This window comes from Apiospora kogelbergensis, assembly GCF_038363985.1.
Source record: "Apiospora kogelbergensis strain CBS 113332 chromosome Unknown utg000001l_segment0_segment0, whole genome shotgun sequence".
In the NCBI taxonomy this organism is placed as follows: domain Eukaryota; kingdom Fungi; phylum Ascomycota; class Sordariomycetes; order Amphisphaeriales; family Apiosporaceae; genus Apiospora; species Apiospora kogelbergensis.
The window spans coordinates 6,092,260-6,113,453 of record NW_027117418.1 but is presented as its reverse complement, the minus strand read 5'-3'; the positions used below and the strand labels follow the sequence as shown (position 1 = coordinate 6,113,453).

The window sequence follows — 21,194 nt, the reverse complement described above, 5'->3', positions numbered from 1 at the left end:
GACATGGACAAACACGCTCCTTCTTTTTCTTTCTCTCAAGAGGGGGCTACCTATGCGACACGCTGCATAGTCTCCTGCTGGAGTCTATAATGAGGAGCAGGGAGATATAGCCAGTAACCAACATTAGTCGTAGTTCTTAGATATTAATTCTTGTATATAGACTCTAGCGCCTGGATCCGGAAACGGGGAAGGCTGCTGTAAAAGCACCAATACCAACATTCTCACTTTTGACGCATCTTCAAATTCCCATTTGGCCTTCTCTAGACTGCTCGGTAGAATCTCGAGTCCCGAGAGCGGCTTGTAACCTGGCCAGCTGGGTAACACAAAACGCCCCGTAAGACCTTCCGCCGCAACAAATGCTCCTGGCTCGCAGATCCCATGTCATGTTGCAAGTATCAGGCCATGGGAGCGCAATGCATGCAAGGCATGCAAGGCATGCAAGTGAGCAATATCGAGGAGCCTATCGCCGGAGCTTGTTATATGGAAATAAGTACAGCCACCTTGCCACCATATCACAGACTACCCGCCTATCATTGCTCTTATTGTCTCCTGCAGTCAGCAGCTGCATATGCAAGCCCGCTGCCCCAGGTGCCCAGGCCGACCCCAGCCTTCTTCTTCTACGCTCTCCCTGCCCTCTGCCTGCCTAGCCACCTTTCTCCCTCGTTTCCTCGGTACATGGAGGAAGGAGGAGGAAGTTGGTGTGGTCCATAGCCAGCACACACAGGTCACGGAACAAGCGGGACAACATGTTCGCCCGTGTATGTGTGCATGTTACATAACTCGTGCTCCTACTCTCTCTGTCTGTGTGCGTACTCCGTACGTCTCATACATGTGTAACGTCGGACATTTGGCTCTGTAGACTCCTCCGGAGGTAGGCTTGAGCGGAGAACAGTCACGACAGCTTTGCTGTTTCAACCCTAGGGAAATGAAGAAAATACATGCGCAAGCTTACAAGCTGTGGGCGGCCGAAGCTGTCCATCGGAATCCCCAAAAATCGAAACCGCACACCTGTAACGATTCGTTCATACTCGGAATGTGGCTAGCCTACACGATCCAGTGGCTCCCCATACATCCCGGCTGCAGTTGTCTCTACTTTTCCTCTTTTTCGTTTTGCACCTCAGCCTAACCGACCGAATACTAGAATAGGGGAACGCCAGCCAGATCTTGGGTGCGGCTACTTGCCGGAACCCCGTCCACGTGGCCAGCACAGCAAGCTGAAGCAACGCAATCGTCAGAAACTCTGCAGCAAGCCGGCCGCATAGTCTAGATATGGGCAACGTACATGTGAAGTGCCATGTATATGCATCTTTGAATTCTTTTTGCGACGCGCATGTTCATACGTAAATAGATACAGGGAGCATCCAGTCCCGCGAGATAGGATCGATGGAACAATGGCGTCCCCTGGACTCCGGTATATGCAGTATTTCTCATCTCAAGCCTGGTCTAAGTAACTCGTAGACGGCAAGAAAGAGAAGAGATTGACCTCGTCCTCCCAAAAGAACTCCACATGCACTCGTACATGTAGCGTGAAAGCATAAGCCTCATCTGTTGTTTCACTGATGAGCCCTGGGGTATACCACAAAAGACTCCTCCCTCCAAATCTACCATGCCAATTTAAAGAAATCCATCGTACCGCCTTCCAAACCTCTTGAGGGCCCATCGGATCGACGACCATTGATGAGGTCGGGAACCGCCCTACCAAAGCCAGCAGTGACCGGCCACTCTTTGGCCGCGGAAGTCCTACTCGCTCATGGCTTGGAGGGCCTGGTTTAGCGGCAAGACCCTCAAACTACGACCTCTCCTCAACCCGGGTCGTGTTGGAGGAGGCATAAGCGTCGGGCTGTCAGCATCTTGCCACCTGCGGAATACACTCTTCATGTCGCGAGGGATGCCTTCCAGGACCACCGTGGAGATGGGTACGAACGGGCGGTCCTCCATTCCGGCGGCGAGGATGCCGTACTCCTGCGCGAAGTCAAGGGCGTTGTGGAACGACGCGTACTGTGACTGCGCACGCTTGCCCACGATGATGTAAAGCTCGAAGAATGCATCGAGTACGTAGACGCTCTCAGACTGCAAGTCGGACTGCGAGAAGGGACAGACTTCGACAATCTAGGAGCACGACGTTAGTGACCGCAAAGTATTCGTGCTTCGCACAAGCAGTCGCGTGGCGCCAAGGGAAAGCGAGGGGTGGTGGTGGGCAAACACCCAGTTGGCATGATTATTGCACGGTTAGAGCATGTCCATCATGTGATGTGACTTACCTGTTGCTTGGAAGCTGCATCACTCATGAAGAGTCTACTGCAGTACTTCTCGTAGTTTGGCTTGAGACGCCAGTGATCTGCAGATCCAGCCTTGGCGGCGGTGCCTGCCTCAAACAGGGCCCAGAAGTTATCAGGTTCGTGCCCGTCTTCGATCTCTTCCAACTCCCCTGACAGAGCATACTCCATGCCTACAAGGCGTGCACAGCTAAGCTCATCAACGCCACTGCCCTTGCCCTTCCACAAGTGGCAGCGGCCAGAAGCGGTGATCAGGTAGGGGAATCCGGAGCACAAAGACACGGGCAAAAAGTCAACTTCGTCGAAGACAATCTGGCCCATGTATCGCCGGCCACAGAGTATCCGAGGGGCAAGCGAGTCGTACTTCATGCTTGAACCACGCTGAGTGATCACAATGCCGCCCAGAGCAGCCAGGAATTCAGGCGTCTCTTTTCCTTGCCTGAACTTGATAAGATTACCACCCAGGCTTCTCGCTTCACGCGAAACAAAGATTGCGGCGTCTTCCACGACAGGGCCAGGGACCTCGCAACCCGCCCAGAAGTATACTTCGGATGTCTTTTTCCCGCTCTCGTTACTGAAGGTATGAGAACAAAGATACATTTCGCCCTCAAACAAGTGCCTCTCGTGACCGGCTCGTACGAGTACTTTCTTACCGTCGGCCGATATTTGGAACATCTGTGTATCCAATGTCCTGATCTGTGGTGCCAGAGTGCTGGGTCTATTCATAAGCAACTCCGCCGCGTCTGCGCGGTAGTCTCGCTTTGGTCGTTGTGTCCCGAAGAAGTCGGTCAGGGCACTCGAAGTCTCCATGGCGTGTTTGGAGGGCGACCTCATTGGAGATCCTGAGAGTGGAGGTGAGGTTACTTGAGGGTTGGGGAGCGGCCTAGATGAGCCTCGGAACTCGACATCGAGATCGAGAGGAGGGGGTGCGGGCTTGGCAGCTCTTGTGTCATGTTTTGAGGGCGAGGTTGGCAGAGGCCGGGCACCAAACATGCCTCTAGCCGGATCGGGCTCAGGACGTTTCTCTGGTTCAGCTGGCTGTACTCTCATTGGGGACGGTATAGGCTGGGGAAGTGGCCTGCTAGGGCTGGCAGGCGGTGGGGACTTGAGCTCTGGGCTTGAAGGTTTGCTAAGCAATGGCTTTGGGGCGTTTTCCAGCTCTGGCGATTTGAAGGCTTCTCGCTGGGGTGACTGGTTCGCATCCCGCTTAGACTCGTCAAGGAAGCGCGACATACGCTTAATATTCAGTTTTCGTGGGGAGGATGGCTGCGATGCGCTATCACTTTCATCGGGTCGCTTTGTCGGCGAAGGGCTTCGGGGGCCGAAAACGCCGCAACCTGCTCCTTAATTGATTTGCGCCGTTGCATATAGTTGGGTGGCCTGGCTGAGTTGTCCATGGGAGATTTGACGTCAGGCTTAGGGCTTGTAGTCGGCGACATCTCCTTTCCAAGCTCCCTGGGCGAAGTGCTTTCAGATTGGGTCGTAGGGGGCTGCTGGGTTTGTGCCGCCTCTGGGACCGGCCGTTGGGCAGGTGCGGGTGCAGAAGCTGTTGTCGGCGCCTTTCTTCTTGGTCCACGAGCACGCCCTTTCGTCATGTGTGTAAGCTTCGGGCCCGAAATGCCCTCTCCATGATCTGTGGCTGAAGGGTTGCTCTGGGGGGCTGAGCTCCCATTGCTTGAGCTACCAGATGACATTGGGGGAGGTCCACGAGCAAGTAGGCCTGCCAGTGCTGGGTTAAAGCGGTTGGCCAGGCCTCCTCCAATCTTGCCTTGAAGCCGACCAGGGGCACTGGTTTCCTTCTGAAATGTAGGTGTAGTAGTTGTGTCGTCCCCATTTCGGGCCAGTGGTGCTGGCTTTGGAGATTCCTGATCTGCATCAAGACCTGCTTGACTTGACTTTCTTGAAAGGGGGTCTGGTACTGAACCAGCCTTTTCTAGACCAATTCGGCTCGCCCTTCTCGCAAGGAGGTCTGGTATCGAAACAGACTTCTCTCGGTCCGCTACTGGGGAAGAAGACTTGATAGACTTGGAGCGCGCGAGCTCCAAGCTCTTTGCTAGACCTTCAGGGATTGGGTTCTCGCTGGCGTTGCTCATGTTGCGGGATATTCCTCGCCCCTCGGTTTGTGTTTGTTGGAATTCCTTCTTCTTCGCCAATATCGCCTCCTTGAACTCATCCACGCGTTCCGTCTTCTTGGGACCCCCCGTCACGTTCAAAGAGGCTTTCCCCCTCGTGATGTTGTTCTTGAGCTCATCTGGAGCCACGTAGTTTTGTGTGGTTGCCTTGCGCAAATGTCCAAAAACATTCTTGAATTCAGGATTTCCAGAGGCATCGAAAGAACCACCAGCAGCTTGTCTTGGCTTGAGACTTGCGCGGAAGTCTCTTGTCGGTAGCGTATCAGACCTTGGCTTATTAACTGGTGCCGGCGGGCTTTTGGGCTTAGGAGCACTGGATGCTTCGGCCTCGTTAGCATTTCCCTCCCCAGCTGTTGTGGTTGAGTTGGTGGGTTTGTGGCGAATCCCGCCATTGCCCCCGGTTCGTTGGGCTACAAGCATAGGCGTACCTCCACCAGTACGATGACTGATGACTGTGGGAGTCGTGGGTTTAGCTGCGATGCCTGGGGCGAAGGACCTCGAAAGTCCGCCAATGCTGACTTCATGTTTGTGGGACACAGTATTCGATCTCCCAACCTCGGGTTGAGAATTTGTTGCCTTTTGGGCCTTTGCCTTTGCAATCTCCGCCATCCATGCTGGCTGATTGGAGGGCGCCGATGTCAGTTTGGGCTTGGGTGACTCCGGCTTGTTTAGGGCAGACTCAAGCCAGCTGGCTTTCGTGGGACTCCATCTCCTTGGATCCGCTGACTTAGACGGTGTCTCCGGCGGGGTCTTCTCTGGGTTTGAATCTAGAGGCTCGGGGGAGGGTTTGGTGTCCAGTTTGAGTGAATTGGTAACCTTTGAAGAGATAGGCTCATCTTCTGCAGCCTCCTCTCTGCCATAACTAGAAGTTGGCCGCGAGCGAGAACCCGGCCGCGAATACGTGTCCGTTGGCGTTTCTCGCATCATGCTTTTCGGTCGCGCTCTAGGGGTTGTTTGGTCTTGGCCAGTTCGATTTGACACGACGGAATCGGCACGTTGCAGTCCTGTTGTAGATTGTACGCTCCATCTCTTACTTATGCTGTCATTGCGCTTCATCATGGCACTCTGCACGAATCCACCCATTCCTTTGGTTGGCGAGACTGGCCTGTCTGAACGCGTGGGCGAGCCTCGTCCCAACGGGGGGAGACATGAGCGGCTCTCTCTCCTGATTTGCTCCTGCTTCTGCCACATCTTCACCACCGGGTGGGGTCAGTTTCTGCGGGGCTGCCAGCGGAAGTGGTGAGTCGCTGCCACGACGCAAGTCGAGTGACTCTGGGCGGGAGCTTCTGCCATCTGAGATGGCCTCATTGGATATACCCCGAGACATGCCAGGCAGCTGAGTGCGTGGCGAAGTCATGTCCGTTCGTTCGTCGTCTTCCACCTGGTTTTTCCGATATGCCCCAGAGCTGCTACCCCGGTCGGCTGTCTGGCGAAACCAAGAAGGATCTTTGGATGACAACGATTGGGCGATCTGATCTCGTGACATGTCCTCCGAGTCTTGCAGCACGTCGTTCAAGCTGGTAGACGACCTGGCAGCATTCTCGGCTGCAACCACGGAGAGAGGCCGACTCTGTGGCCGGTTTGAAGCTTGTGATTGGGGCCGCCGTTGTTGCCAACTCAAGCCCCTGACAGTAGAGCTCCGCGTCGGGGACCCGTTTCCAGCTGGCTGCTTGTTGTCACCATCGAACGGAGACTCGTTCTCCTTGGAGGGGAGGTGGAAAAAGAACCCCGCGCAAACATGGAGTCTAATGTAGGCAAGTCCCTGGGCGATTGAGGGCTTCCAGGTGGCTCTAGGACCGGGGAGGAGTCGAGATGCAGGCGTTCAGAGCCCTGAGTCGCGGTGCGCTGTGTCGATGGCGGCGGAGTGTTGGCGGGCGAAGACTTCTGAGGTGAGATGGACCTGGCTCGTTCTAGGGAAAACAAAGAATTTGTCAGCATCAAGACACCCAGATCCTGTGAAACTACACCACGAGCCTCTGAACGGACGGAAGTTCCAGTGCCCATGCCCACGGGAAAGTACCGTTCGGTTGGGGGATGTCTCAATCGGAAGCCGAAGCGGAAATTAGGCGCAGCGAAGCTCGACGACGAGAGCCCCGAGCAAACGAAAAAAGAGGCTCTCTTATTACGGTAGGTTGGACTGGGACAACATACCTGCACGACGGGCTTGTCTTTCCTTGCGATCTTGCAATATCTTCTCTTCCAATTCACGGGATCGGGCTTCGTCCTCCTCGGCATGCCTGTCTCCCAGCTCTCGAACTTGGGATAGGAACTTGGATACGTCTTCCGACATGGCTCTAATAACAGAACAGCAGCAAGGTCGTCACGGGCATATGATGGAGCTGGAGCTCGGCAAAAAAACAACTCTCCTATGTACGTGACCAAAACAACTTAAGCGGTTAGTTCGTGGGGGGCCACAGTCTGCCCACCTGGGAGGTAATAGCAGACAAGGAAATGGTTGCTACAAGGTTGTGTGACTAGCAGCGGCAACAGCAGATGGGGCGCACGTTGGCGGGCTGGCCGGCGCAGAGCTAGTTTGGTGCGCGAGAGAGAGAGAGAGGCTCGAGGCTTCTTGCTATGGTGCAGTCTCCTCCAACTCTTTTTTGCGAGGGGGAGTCGTTGGCAATTGCTGTTATATACGGTGTCGTGTGTTGTGTTGTCTGGTGTTGTTTTCGCTAAGGTTTAGGTGGGTTTACACTTGCACTGTCTTGTACCGCCATTAATGCTTATATCGAATCAGGCCCGGAATTGTGGAGAGTGGGTTGTCGTCCCCTCCGTCCCCTCCCCTCCCCTCCCTAATCCCCCCTCGTATGTACCTGGATCTCGACTCATCAATTTGAACGGTCTGGCCGGACAATATGCAGCTCTGTTTTGAAAGCTCGTCCCCTTGATGAACGAACGGCATGCGGCATAAGATACATAATGGTCCTCATTTACTCACCCCCTGGTACCTGGTTGGCCCCTTGATTACTGGCAACTTCCAAGTTTTGTTCACATTAAAGCCAGGTACTATTGTTCATCCTCTGCATGTAGCGTGCATTTCTGTAACCTCAACGACATGCGATGATCCGGGAAGCGACACAAAGAAAGAAAAAAAAACATGACATCCCTGTCTTTTGCGTTGCCCTGCTCGCTCGTGGGTTTTTGTTTTGTTTTGGTCGCTTGTTTTGGTTTACAAATGGCTTGTGCTCCCTCCCCAAGGTGTATTTGCTTGGGCCACAGGCTTATCTACTTGACTGTGTGCCTCTCAAAACCGCTCACCTTATTGCATGCGATGAAACAGTTTAAACTGCCGTCTTCAATGAAATTATACTTGGAATTTCGTCCCCTCCATCACGCAAATAGCTGTTTTCACAATTGCAGTCGCATATCAGAGATAAATCCGAGCTGAATACCTAAACCTCACAAAGACGATCGGTGATATTAGTGGCGCTGGGCACCATTACGTACGATCCATATTTCGAGTCCGTCCGGACTCGGGTTGTAGCTACCTGACGTGACATGCGTCGTCATGAGTATGGCTGCCGCAAAGGTCGCTGGGCACAAATGATTGAGCAGCACCGACGCCATAAGGGTATGTACATCGTGATCGCTTCAATATAAGAACAACCTCGCCTTGGCATCCTTCACAACCCAAGCCAAACCCTCATTCAGATTGACTCCTGTCATGGCGCTGCACCGCAGAATCTGCCACTGGTGCGTCCGGATGGCATTTAATTGCAGGCCCTCGAGGATCTCATTGTCGTCCATGCACCCCTGCACATCAGTCTTGTTCGCAAAGATTAATAGGCATGCTCCCGCCAGCCGCTGCAGCCTCGTCAGTCAATTGTTTCCGCTTCTCCCCAAAAGAGCAACGCTTTGAAAGGGGTACGGCCTACCTCTTCTTGGAGTAGACCGTGGAGCTCTTCTCGGCAGTCCTGGATACGAAGCCTGTCCGTAGCATCAACGACCCATATCAAAGCGTCGGTCTTCTCAAAATAGTTTCTCCAGTATGACCGCAGCGTTTTCTGACCGCCGACATCCCCTTCACCGGTGTAAGCCCCTAAACTACACACCGTATCCCCCCCGACTTACATATGTTGAGTTTGTACCTGCACTTGCGTCAGTAACTTGGCTGCAAAGCTAGGGGCCAGAACCTGGTATTGCATACCCCTCATATTCAATAGTCTTGATGATGAAGCCCAATGTCGGGCTCACTGTGTTGACGTCCTCGTTCATGATTCTCTTGACGATGGTCGTCTTTCCGGCATTGTCCAGACCCCTGTTTGCATTAGTTATTGGCCTAAACGGGAGGTGCCGGGTCACAGTACAGCATTAGGATTCTCATTTCCTTATCCTTGAGCCGGGCCTTGCGGAGAATTGACAGCATAGTGCCGGGTTTTCGGGGGCAAGATTCGGAAGCTGGGTGCAGGCTTGCAACTGTAAATTGTGCCGCTGATGCTCGTTCGGCTGGGTGTTTAGTCGGGAGACAGGGACAAAGCGGGTTACTTACTGCCTGCAAACCTCCGCTTCTTTACTCCATCTAATGAGTCTTGTTCAAACCCCATTCACGTGATGTCATTAACTACATGCCTTACGATATCAAATACCAGTTCAACATATCTCAATCACCAACGCTTATGTTGGTATGAGTTGGAATCTACCTGGGCATAGTCCCCTGTTCGGTTTCCTCAGGATGCGGGAAGAAATCTACCGGCGTGCAGGTCTGGCACGGAAGGTTGTACGGTACCATCTCCCTGGATAACTGGATACATTGAAGACGTTGTAGCAAACGGCGACAACATGCGTGTGACTGTTTACCAAAACAACCAGTCACTAAATTAGTAAGCTTGCAGGTTATGATATCCCTCTGAAAGGTACTGCAGCTTCCACATGAATTCGAACAGCAGTTGTCTCAACAAGAGGAGGGCAAGGAAACTGCGAGGTGTATCGATCATGTGCTTTTCTATGTTCTTGCCCTGGAAGGCATATCAATAACCTGCCTGTTACCACTCTCTCGTATTTCTGACGTCCCTGGAGCAGCCTTTTCCCCTCCCCAGTGCCTGATGCCCTGATGCATCCATTTCAGACCACGATCGATTGGCATATCTCCCCATTTCGATATGTGTGTTTCTTTCCACAGGTAGCTAGCTCCCTTCCAAAATCCTTTCCTTGCCATATTCAAGAGCTGTCACTGTCAGCTCTCGATGTGATTGCTCTTCCCCTTTGACCAATCCCATCTCACTCCCAACAACCCAATGAATTCACCTTAAGCCTCAAGACACACCCCCAAGCTTGTTTCGAAATCCAATTTCACATCTCATCTTTGCAGGCTTTCTTCCCAGGACATCGTTTGCCCCAAGCCCGCTTTGCCCAATCCAAACAAGCCCGAAGCACATTCTGGCAGCCACGCCCAACCGGTAAGCACCGTCCTTTTCTCTTCTCCTTCTCCCTTTTCTATTAATCACTACATACTGTCATACTGTACGCCCCTACCCATCTCTTTGATAAGTCATGAGTTGTTGTGTCGCCTGAAAAGGTGACTGACTTGTGGCCCCCGTCTTGAACAGGCTGGACGGCGAGCAAGACAATTCCTCTGCCAAATTCCCGAGAGAGCCTCTCCTGTCAACAAAGATCTTCAGACAAGAAGGTAGGTAGTTTCTGATGTTGATTAAATGCACGGGTTGCCAATCTTCCCGTACCCCTTTCGTCGGGTATCATCATCAACACTACGTCGTTTGCATTCACCTGTCAACATCTACTCTACACCCTCTCATGACCAACTTGAAATATCAATGGTGTTGACTTCTGCCTCCCCATTTTAAATTCACCTTGTTTTGCATTGTCATACTGTACACCTCCGGGTTATGCATTATATTGATATTATCCTTAGTTGATCATGGCTACCTCGTACCAAAGGAACGTCTGGGTTGATCACTGGACAATCCATCAAGACGGATCTGAGCCACAAGAAGAGGCCAACTCCACGAATTCTGCAATAGAGAGGACCGAGAACATTTCGGCTCCCCGGAATGAAGGTTTGGCCTCATTTCGAGGTGCATCGGGTGCAATGCATGACGGTGCATTGTCTTTTGCGCCTGGCGAAGGAACACAGGGTGTACAAGACGAGCAAGAACACCATATGGGCACAACAACCGCGGGCCACGAGGTGCGCAGCCTCGGATATCCTGATGCACCGAATCATGGCCACTATGCCATGAATCATCCCATTCCGCGCAGAGTATCTCGAAACCAGCTTCAAGAAAGCCGCTGGGCCACAAGGGACAAAAAGCAGGAAATCTGGCGAGAGCCTCCGAAGCAATTCGTGAAGGCGAAGGATCAGAGTCCCTTGAATGAGGATCCTAGCAACGTGCCTACGCATTCTGAAGAGCATGGGCAACTGCCTCCGCATCTGCGCCGAGTTCCAGCCCAGAGTCAACAAAAAAACACCAGAACCGGAGCCTCAACAGCAGCTTGATGTTGCACTGGCAAGAAAACAGTCGACATGGTACCCATGGAACGGGAGCCTCGGGCAGGCTACTTATGAAACCTGCACCTGTTAAGATTCCCGGCTCTACACATGGAGACACTGCGGATTCTCCAGTCGCCCTGAAAACCCCTGTATCAACAGAGCAGGAGGGCGAGGCCTCTAGCTTCAAACTCAAGCTAGAAGCATCCCTTGCCATATTTGGGGTTGACCCTCCCAGGGCTGATCCTGACCGTGATCCTCGTAGTGAAGTTCCAGTCCAGACCTGGACGGAGCAGGACTGGAACGAAACACGACGCCCGAAGAAGAAGAATAAGTCGTTCGAGAGCGAGTCGATAAGTCATAACAGCGGTGTCAGTGGCAACACAAGCGCTCACGACTGGGCCCCTACGACGGCTATGAATGTGTGGATTGGAAGATGGATATTGAAGGTACCCAACACGGCAGAAGCCCCCGTCTTCCAAAATCGTCCCATGGTCCATGACGATTGTGACGTAGATTGCGAGACTGGCACTCTGCTCCCCCGGTCCAGTATCCTCGAGATATAAAGAGTAAGTCTACCTTGTGGGATTTTCACGGCCCGTGCTCTAACACCGCTCAGATCCAAAAGACGAGACCATCTTGATGAAGAAGCGACTACATTCCACCGCACAGACCCGTATCTATCACGACCGCAAGATTCGAGAGCAAAGAGAGGCCAGACGAGTCCAGCAAGAGCTTGCAGAAAAAGCACGCCTTGCACCCTCGCAAATCAATTCAGAGACAGAACCGGCTGTGACCCGTGCCAATCCCTTTCAATGCAGGTCCGAATGCCACATCCGCCCTGCAGAGCAAGGGGACATGATCACCGTTGCCAAGCTCTACAACCAAGAAGTCGAAAACGGCTGGCGGGCATTGGACCAGGATGCAGTGAACCCGCAATCATGGACACAAATCCTCAGAAATTGTCGCGACGAGATCCTGCCCTTTGTTGTGGCCCTTAGCGGGTATCGTGACCCTAACGTGCCCATCGGTCAAGCTGGCCATCAAGTTATCGGGTTCGCGTACCTTGACATAGCGAGCCGTGGTGTCATTGGCTCTGTTCGTACGAATACGAAGTGCTCTGGTAGACTTTACGTCATGGTAGATCCTCAACACCGGCGTACGCGGATCGGCACGGCTCTGCTCGATGCTATCTTGCGAGTGGTTTCACCTCAATACATGCCCAAAGAACAGTCGTACCAATGGGAGAATCCCCGTGGCGACTCTAACTATTTCGAATGCCGTTCCAATGCTCATTCACAGAAGCGCCGGTGGTGCTCAATTCTGATGGAGGTATATATACAGAACCACGGAACGCGAGAGAGAACCAAGAGAGGCGACGAGTACCAAGTTATTTGGAATTGGCTTGAGATGGACTTCAGTATGAATATCCTCTCACACTCGCCCATTTTTGGACGGGCCGATCGCCTCCCAACCTCTCCCCTCCTCGATCAATTGGTTTTCGAGCATCGTTGCAGCCCGGCAGATATCTTGGTCTGATGAGGGAACGTGTTGGATCTTGAGGCGACACGGAGGATTTGCTTTATTCCACGAATTTTAGGCCAATGAGGCAGCAGAGATGTGGCACGGATGCATGTAATGTATAATGTTCTGTGAAGCTGAGTCCTTAGAGTTAGACTGCTACTTGCCCCAAGGGAATGTCTCTTAATACGGAAGAGAACGAAATGCGACTGGTTATAACAAAAAGAAGCCCATGTTACAGTACAGGTGATCTAGTAGCAACCTGTGCAACCACCATCTACCTATAGCAAATGTGTAGGCAATGGAGTTGTCCCAGCAAGAGTCCATGCCATAGCATGGACTGGCCGCCTAAAAGATGCATTGCGGTATAGGAACAATCATATTGTGCATGATTTATCGGTCAATCTATTGCTGATTGTTAAATTCTCTTCCTTCTCTTGCTGGCCGCAACAGCAGCAGCGGCAACAAACAGCTTAGCAGGCTGTACGAATCACCTATCCGACAGCAATCTCAAGTACCTTCCTGACCAAGTCCTTCGCCGAGCAAAAGCAGATAGATGAGGGCTTCTTAGCCTTCATGCAATTTTCGAATGAGGGTTAATCAAAGATTTGGCAAGGGGCTGCGTATATGGCTTAGAATGTATTTCGGACCGGCTGGAGACGGCAACGAATGGCAACGCACTGGATTGTGCTTGAAGTCACGATACGGCGACAGCGTGTCATTAAGTGGGATATCCATCAATGCCATGGCTGCTTTTTTCGAATGGAACTTCAACCTCACCGTCCAATGGAGACTTGGTGGTGTCCTGGACGCAATCGACCAGCTTCTCATCGTCTGCTGAGGTGACTTGTTCTTCCAAATCCTCCTCCTCTCCATCATCAGCCACCTTATCCTGGATAAAGAGTCCCGTTTCGTTATCGACAGTAGGCTCCGTAGGATCGTCAGGTTCCTGGGCTTGTCTCTACTCCATAGCTTCTCTGGCACGCTCCAACATCTGCCCCACGACATCAGAGTTCTCCAGCCGGCTTGACCAGGCTTCGGTCGTAAGTGTGGCCCTTTGCTTCTGGATCTCTTCGCCCAATAGAATCTTCTTCGCTGGATGGCGGACTCGCCCTTTTGATCAGGCAGAGACATCGTTCTCGGCCATTATCTTCATACAGAGAGAATCGAGTGCTTCTCTGTGGATGCTTCTGATAGCCTCTACATCATGCAATAGTGCCCCGATTGCCAGGGGACTGTTCTCTGCCATTGTACTGCTCGATTGACCAGCGCTTTTCCCAGACGTCGCTGTCCTAGTTCCCTGACCCACGGCTAGTTCGGCGAGGTCTGTAATCTCGGAAAGGTTCAGGCATTATTTCTCGAGATTCCTGGAGTCGGGGTCATGGTTCATGATCATTCGGGCCTTGTCGTTCCCGATCTGGCGAGCCATATCTGTTGCAGACTGACGCCTGATGGAAGTGTAGTTGATAGGCTCTGGGTAACCTAGCCTTTCTCCCCGTGTCTGGAGATATCCGGTGAGGCCAGTTGCAGAGGCAGGCTCTTCGCGAAAGCCAAGACCTCGGGCCTGGGATGCTCGGACCACAGGCTCGTCTAGGGCATCTTCCTTGATCTATTGATTCTGCCGGGGATGTGATCTTGCATCGAATCTCTGACAAAGGAGCCGGTTTCTCCAGAGCAGACTCTGGTTCCTTACGATTCGATTCCAGGGAGCGGAACTTGTACCTGGCGTCAAATATACCTTGAGACTGGCTACGGAATAGCTGGATATCTCACCAGACGAGATTAAGCTTGTCGGCTAGCCTTTCCATATTTGACCAGCCAATGCTTCCTGGTCGCACACAGCAAGTCCGCATCAGAAGCCAGGCTAGCTAATAGCGGTCGGCGATCTCGATACACGAAGTGGTCAGCAGATTATGGTCGATGAGTTGTTACAGCTTATCCAGTCCGATTTCTGACCGGGTCAGAATGTTACCTCTGCGTATCAGCCCATACTTCTTAGCCGCGAAACGCATAGCTTCGGTAAGCTTAGTAAATATAATATCTCTTAAAGCCCTAGCTATATTATAAATTTTTTTATATCCTTCTTCTTTTATTTTTATATCCTTCTTCTTTTATTTTTATATCCTTCTTCTTTTATTCTTATATCCTTCTTCTTTTATTTTTATATTTAAAATCGGAACCCTGCCTTTAATTTTTACCTATATTAAACGCGAAGCAGCTATGCCGAGTATTAACTCATCTGTCGACGGCTCTGGTTCTGGAGACCCTGCTCTCCCCCTCGTCCGTAAGTAACTCCAGATTTGTAACTGAACGTTCCGCGAGAGGTCTCTAATTCTAGAAGTGAGGTTGATGTTACCGAGACCATCGGCTGGTCCTGGCCCGTCAACTTGAACTCCTGCTCGGCCGGAGAAATCGCAATCTTGAACAATCAACCGGTTCTGGCAAGCCAGAACAGACACACCATGGCCACCTAAGAGAAGATCCTCGCTGGCATGAACAGGTATGTGTATTCCGAGACCATGTACCGGACCTCTCTCTCTCCATCCATGATAGCAGCCCTACCCGGAATTATCGTTTTACTAGCCATTCTTTCCTGGGGACTTAGCCTTGTAGGCAAACGGCGAGCTAGTGCCAGTTCGTTTAGTGGCAGCCGCGACAGGTTGCACATCTCGGAGTCGAAAGCCGAAGCAGACGTCGAGAAATCATCATACCGGCTGATAAAGGCTCCCCGCAACATTGACACTCCGTACTCACATGACAAGGAGTGGCGTAGCTCTTGCCCGCACCCTGAGCATCCAGGAGTCCTACTAGGGGGACCACCCCCTGTGATCAACCATCCTGGTGTGGCGTTCTACCCCGGCTTCGACAAGATCAGCTTCACAGATAGCTATTCCGCGCCGTTTCCAGGGTGAACTACAGGTAATCGATCCCACGGTACGATACCAGGCCGCGGAACGTGCACAATAAACCTTACGGACGTCAGCACCTATGCCACGCTGAGCCAGAAGGCTATACGGGACTGCCTGAGTTAGCTGAATACGCTGTTAGGTTAGACGCTAGGGTTAAGTTTCGCTCTTGAATTATATAATACCTTAATTCGGAAGATAGAGTGATGAAAAGAATAGGAAAAGAGAGGTTAAAAGGGTAAAAAAATCGACCCAGACGGGATTCGAACCCGCAATCTTCAGAGGTAATTTTTGAGATCGGTGAGCCGAAATCTGACGCGATACCATTTCGCCACCAGGCCGTGTCTTTCTTGGATGATATAATTTGTCTTTATCTTTTTATAATATCCTCTAGTGAAGTAGAAATTTACCTTATGTGGAGAACCCCAGAACCTAACTGATTTGGGGAAAGTTAGCGGCTGCTGGTTCTTGGATAGTTCGAGGAGCGAGTATTTGGTACAAACAGATCACCTCGGTGCCGGTTACCAATGGCTGATTGAGTTATGTGTCGTGGGAAATAACTTCAGCTGTTGCGTATTGATATACCTAGTACTTTCTTACTGGGTACTTTCTTCCTGGGATTGATGCAGACTGGCTGTTACCTATGGGAATTGTTTGTACTAAAACGATATGCTACAACAATATAATTGAGACTAGGAAGCACCTTGCCGGTCCTATAAAGACGCACTCGTCAAGCAAGCAAATCACTTGTGGTGGGTAGGATATACTTGCGTCACAAGGCTCGCGGTCACACACCTCTAAGGCGTCTTGCAATTTGGCCTACTAATAGATGCACGCAAGGCCCATCTAACCGATGCGACCTCGTGACGTGGTAATACGTTCTTATCTCTCTTACATTTCGCCTCCGCCTTGCCTCCAGGCCGCCGCCATGGCCAGCATGTTGGACAAATCCTGCTTTTCTTCGTCGTCGGCCGGGAAAACGTAGTCGATGCGCTCCTCGTACGTGTCGTCCTCGAGCTTGTGCATCTTCTTGACCCGGCGCGGCATCTGCTTCTGCACCTTCTCGATCTCCTCGTCGGCGCCGTGGACGCGCTCGAAGGCGAGCCACGAGTTGAGCAGGGAGACCCGCTCCTCCTTAAGGTCCTTCTCCTTCATGCTCTTGTGAGCACGCTCAAACACGTTCCGGGCCCGGGCCTTGGCCGCCTCGGTCTTGGGCTCGTCCTCCTCCGCGTTCGCGTTGCCGTTCGCCACGTTGTCGTTGGCGTCGGGGACGTTGAGCTCGAAGTGGGCGTAGCTGATCCATACCTTGACGTGCTCCGTCTTCTCGAGTAGCCTCTCGTACAGATCGCGCGTCCGCTCGAACTCACCCTCTCCCTCCTCAAAATCAATGTAGGCCTTCCACACCAACTCGGGCATGTCGAGTGTCTCTTGGTTCGTGGCGAGTTCGTAGATAGCTCTTGCCCGCTCCAAGTCGTCCAGGCTATGCTCGAGCTTGGCAAAATTGATCCAAGCTTGGGAGTTGGACGGATTCCACTCAATGTGCTTCTCGTATAGTGTACGGCAGCGAACAAACTCGTAGAGCTTCATCTCCAACTCGACATAGCCCTTGAACAGCTTGTCCTTAGGGCACATGCCAAGGGACCGCCCGAGGGTTTTACGCGCGACTGTGAGCTCGCCCTGGCGGATTTCGAAGTATGCCTTCATGAGCCAGATCTTGGCAAAGGTGAACTTCTTATGTGGTATAAGGTCTAGGCAGAGATCGTAGATCTGCCGCGCCCGGCTGATATCCTTAGCCTCCATCTCTTCCCAAATCGCATAGAATATCCATAAATAAATGTATCGCCGCCAATGGCGTTTCTCTTGGGTCGGGGGATCTGGGCTACTGCTCGCTCGTAGACGTCTCTCACCCGATTTGCATCCCCGCCGGCCTCCTCCAGGCGAGCATAATCGAACCATATATCGTAATTTTTGGAGTTCTGGTTGATCTGGTCTTCGTAATGCCTCCGTCGTTTTGAGAGAACAACATCCTCAACTCCTTCCTGGTCACCGTATTGCTTTTCGAACGTGGTGTAAGCCTTATGCAGGAGCATGGATTTGGACCGCGGCAGGCGGTCGAGGGCGTGCTTGTAGATGGCTCTCGCGCGCTCGTACTCCTTGAGCTTTGCCTCGAACCGCGCCCACGAGATAAAGATCTTCTCGTCCATGAATTCGTCCCCTAGAGCCTCGATGGCGTCGCTGTAAACCTGGCGAACCAGATCGCTTGTGCCGACCTCCTCTTCGAACTTTGCCCACTTGATCCAGTTCCTTGGCTCAGGGTGGACAAAGGTGAAGCGTGTAAAGATGTCGCGCGCTCGCTGAAACTCGCCGTAACGCTTCTCCAACTTGATATAGGCGCTCCAAGCAGCCTCGTCGGGGCGCCATTCCATCCATCTCTCGAAGACCTGTCGCGTGCCGGGAACATTCCCGAGCATCTCCTCCATGTAGACATACTTGTACCAGAGCTTGTCGACTCGAGGCAGGATGGAAATGGAACGGTCGAGGAGGTTGCGGGCGTGGTTGATGTTGCGGGTCTTCATCTCGGACTCGATGTAGCGAATCCATAGCACTACCGATGTAGAATCGACATCGAGGGCTCGTTCGAAGATGGAACGGGCTCGCCGGTACTCCTTTTGTTCCAGTTCCCATTGCGCGTACCGCATCCAATTGTTCATGTTGACCCTGTTGCGGCGGACATAGTCTTCGAATTCCTTGCGCTTTCGACCCTGGAATTCGTGCAGCTCCTCGAGATCCTCAAACCGCTGGGTAGGCGCCTTCACCTGTGTGTCCTGGCGGTCTTGAGCTTCGCGAAGTAACTGCTCGGCCGAGATCTGGATAGGCGCGGCGCCCTTGTTCTTGACCCTCGGGGGGCCGCGTGAAGACTCCATGCTGGGCGAGCTCTTCGGTGTGACACGACAACGTCGGTGGTAAGCTGGTCGGCGAAGAGTAGTCGATGCGCTGCTTGGGAGGTGTTGGGGTGAATTACTATGTGCTCGGTAGGAGGCTGTCCATCAAAAAATAAAGGTTGTTGACAGAGCTGGCTCGTCCAATAAGCGGGACCAAAATGGATGACATAATCCTCATTAGTGGGACCAGAAGCGTGCATGGAGACGGCGACTGCGACTGCGACTGCTATCAAGCAAATGCTACTTTTACTTTGTTCATTATCGCAGCCCTGCAACTGAAACCAACCAACCATCCGCCTGCTTCAGTTCACCACCTTCTTTGATTGCTGACGCCCAGCGACGCATCTCTACGGGATCGGAATACAACACCATCTACGAACAGACCATCCCAACTACCTCCAGAAACTTGCGCCTGCCTGCTGCCACCCGGCGCGCGCCCAGATTGTTGTCGACCAACTACCACCTCGGGAAACCGAGAGACAAAAGGGCACAAAAGTGAGTTGCCTGAGATCGTCGCTGCTTTGATCAACGCAAATCTCATCCGTCAGTGCACAATGTCCACCTTAGCAGACGAGCTCCTCCTGGACTTCGAGGAGTCGGGCTCCGAGAATGGCGACGAGGCGCATGATTTAGGCCTGGAGGGCGAAAGCCCGGCCATCAAGGGCGATAATGACGACAACCAAGACAACCGCGATGACGATGGCGATATGGTGCTGGATGGCGATGAGGAGCCCCAAGATGACGACCAGGATGAACAAATGGGCGGCATCGATCCTCTAGAAGGCGAGGACGAAACCAAGGCCAAGGTCGAAAAGATGCAGCTCGGAAACGTTAAGGATGTGCGCAAGGTCTCGACGGTCATGGATCGGTTAGAGCCTCTGCTCAAGGACATCGCCCGCTTCCAATCGCAACCGCTCGATGCGCAAGCCATCAACGTCGGCAACATCGAGGACAACCCCGAGTATAAGGTCTTGACCGAGTCAAACACGCTATCTACACAGCTCGACGGAGAGATAATGAAAGTTCACAAGTTTGTTCGGGATCACTACTCGGCGCGCTTTCAAGAACTCGAGACGCTGGTCCAAAAATCCCGTCGACTATGCAAAGGCTGTCGCAATCCTCGGCAATGGCCCTATGGACTCGGATAGCATCAAATCTCTGCAAGAGTCGACTAATAATGTCTTGGGCGAATCGCTCAAGTCAGTGTTGGACGGCCCCACGCTGATGATTGTCACCGTGGAGGCCACCACGACCAAAGGCCACGAAGTCAGCCAAGAGGAGCTCGATCGCATTATTCGAGCATGTCTCATGGTAGTCTCCATGGACCGGGCAAAGAAGACGCTCACCGAATATGTACAGTCCCGGATGAACGTATTCGCACCGAATTTGACGAGGCTGCTTGGATCTTCGTTGACTGCGGCCCAACTAATCAACACAGCAGGCGGGTTGACGAACTTGGCCAGGACTCCGGCCTGTAATATCGCCGCGTGGGGCTCCAAGAAGCAGTCCAATTCCGCGTTTGCCACAAACATTGGTGTTCGACAGCAGGGGTTCGTCTATCAATCGCCTATTATCCGGGGCGTGCCGACCGATTTGAAGACGAAGGCAATGAAGGCCTTGACCGCCAAGCTCGTTCTTGCAGCTCGCGCCGATACTGGCCATACATATCCTCATGGCGATTACGGTGATGAGTTACATAACCAGGTGTTGTCCCGATTAGACAAGATGACGGCACCGCCCCCGAATAAGGGGCAACGAGCGCTCCCAGCTCCTGATGACAAGCCGTCGCGGAAGCGCGGTGGCCGGCGTGCCAGGAAGGCCAAGGAAGCCACAGCCATGACAGATCTGCGGAAAGCGCAAAACCGGATGGTCTTTGGCAAGGAGGAGAAGGAAGTCGGCTACGGCACGGGCGAATCTACCGCTGGCATGGGCATGATTGGCGCATCCAACGACGGCCGGATACGCGGCATCCAGATCGATAATCGAACGCGCGCCAAGCTCACGCAGAAGCACAAGGGATGGGGAGGGGCGACGCCCGTCGGCGGTGCAGCCTCATCTTTGCGCGGATTTGGCCAGGGTGGCGGCTCAACTATCGACCTGCGCGGCAAGGGCATTCGGACTTCGGGGGTGGGCTCGACCATTGGAGGAGGGGGTTCTGCAGGGACTGCATCCTCGCTTGCCTTCACGCCCGTTCAGGGTCTCGAGCTCGTGGACCCCAAGGTTCAAGCGGAGCTCAAGCGCAAGAGACAGGCTGATGAGGATCGTTACTTCAAGGGGGGTACATTTACGCAGGTCAGCGGCTCCGGTGGCGGCAGCAATAACAATGGGACCTTCAAGGTTCCAGGCCAGCCCCCCAGCAAAAAGGTTGACACGGGCTCGTCGAAATCTATGGCACCCCCGCCTGTACCCTCGAAGTAGAGCGTTGCAATTTTCAGGGTTTTCTTTCCGCATACACACGTTTGGTAGCCCGCATCGCCGCACCCGGTCAGTAGCAGCAACTTCGAGCTCAGTTGGCGCTAGTAAGCCTTTCATGCTTATAAGAAGCATAATTATGAAGTCTCATTGCTGTGAGGTGCTGGTGGGCAGTGTCCTTCAATATGCACGTACGATGGAAATGAATGAAGAGACATACAGATAGACAGACAGACGACTATCCCCAGACTGGCAACCAATATCATACCATTTAACTCCATGGCCTCCACCGATGCAGCTGAGGGGCCTTGGTGGGCAAGCTGATCAGGTCGGTTTTCTGTTGAGAGAGACAAAGCACAGGTAGTGATTTAGAAGGAAGTACGAGTACGTGGGATTGACTCGAGCGGCACACATCACCAGTGTGTCGTCTGTGTCGAAAGGGTCCCCCTCCTCCTCCCCCTTATTCCCTTGAATGTAAGCAAATCATCTGGCAATCAGACACAAAGTTAAGCATGATTATGTATTTGTGTGTTGCTTGCTTTCTGCGGGTGGGTAGGGGA

General features: G+C 52.7%; 6 protein-coding genes across 6 annotated transcripts; 2 read left to right on the top strand and 4 right to left on the bottom strand.

Annotated features, from left to right (window-relative positions):
• Positions 1-1,740: 1,740 nt before the first annotated feature.
• Positions 1,741-6,698, bottom strand: PG998_001961 (gelsolin; the record flags this gene model as incomplete). The annotated part of the gene is made up of 6 exons (XM_066868779.1): positions 1,741-2,109; positions 2,262-3,482; positions 3,560-5,351; positions 5,473-5,953; positions 6,136-6,384; positions 6,560-6,698. The coding sequence occupies 6 exons, from the start codon at positions 6,696-6,698 to the stop codon at positions 1,741-1,743; spliced, it is 4,251 nt and encodes a 1,416-aa protein (XP_066737194.1).
• A 1,301-nt stretch (positions 6,699-7,999) lies between these two features.
• PG998_001960 (ADP-ribosylation factor family-domain-containing protein) lies at positions 8,000-8,774 on the bottom strand (the record flags this gene model as incomplete). Its single annotated transcript, XM_066868778.1, has 4 exons — positions 8,000-8,212; positions 8,284-8,447; positions 8,542-8,666; positions 8,716-8,774. 4 exons carry the CDS (start codon positions 8,772-8,774, stop codon positions 8,000-8,002), a joined length of 561 nt encoding a protein of 186 aa, XP_066737193.1.
• Positions 8,775-10,283: 1,509 nt separating this feature from the next.
• Positions 10,284-12,392, top strand: PG998_001959 (uncharacterized protein; the record flags this gene model as incomplete). Its single annotated transcript, XM_066868777.1, has 4 exons — positions 10,284-10,818; positions 10,989-11,347; positions 11,404-11,422; positions 11,473-12,392. The coding sequence occupies 4 exons, from the start codon at positions 10,284-10,286 to the stop codon at positions 12,390-12,392; spliced, it is 1,833 nt and encodes a 610-aa protein (XP_066737192.1).
• A 703-nt stretch (positions 12,393-13,095) lies between these two features.
• Positions 13,096-13,623, bottom strand: PG998_001958 (uncharacterized protein; the record flags this gene model as incomplete). Its single annotated transcript, XM_066868776.1, has 3 exons — positions 13,096-13,323; positions 13,378-13,487; positions 13,533-13,623. The coding sequence occupies 3 exons, from the start codon at positions 13,621-13,623 to the stop codon at positions 13,096-13,098; spliced, it is 429 nt and encodes a 142-aa protein (XP_066737191.1).
• Positions 13,624-16,171: 2,548 nt separating this feature from the next.
• PG998_001957 (cell cycle control protein) lies at positions 16,172-18,204 on the bottom strand (the record flags this gene model as incomplete). The annotated part of the gene is made up of 2 exons (XM_066868775.1): positions 16,172-17,137; positions 17,188-18,204. 2 exons carry the CDS (start codon positions 18,202-18,204, stop codon positions 16,172-16,174), a joined length of 1,983 nt encoding a protein of 660 aa, XP_066737190.1.
• Positions 18,205-18,776: 572 nt separating this feature from the next.
• PG998_001956 (pre-mRNA splicing factor) lies at positions 18,777-20,640 on the top strand (the record flags this gene model as incomplete). The annotated part of the gene is made up of 2 exons (XM_066868774.1): positions 18,777-19,301; positions 19,330-20,640. The coding sequence occupies 2 exons, from the start codon at positions 18,777-18,779 to the stop codon at positions 20,638-20,640; spliced, it is 1,836 nt and encodes a 611-aa protein (XP_066737189.1).
• Between the last annotated feature and the right edge of the window lie 554 nt (positions 20,641-21,194).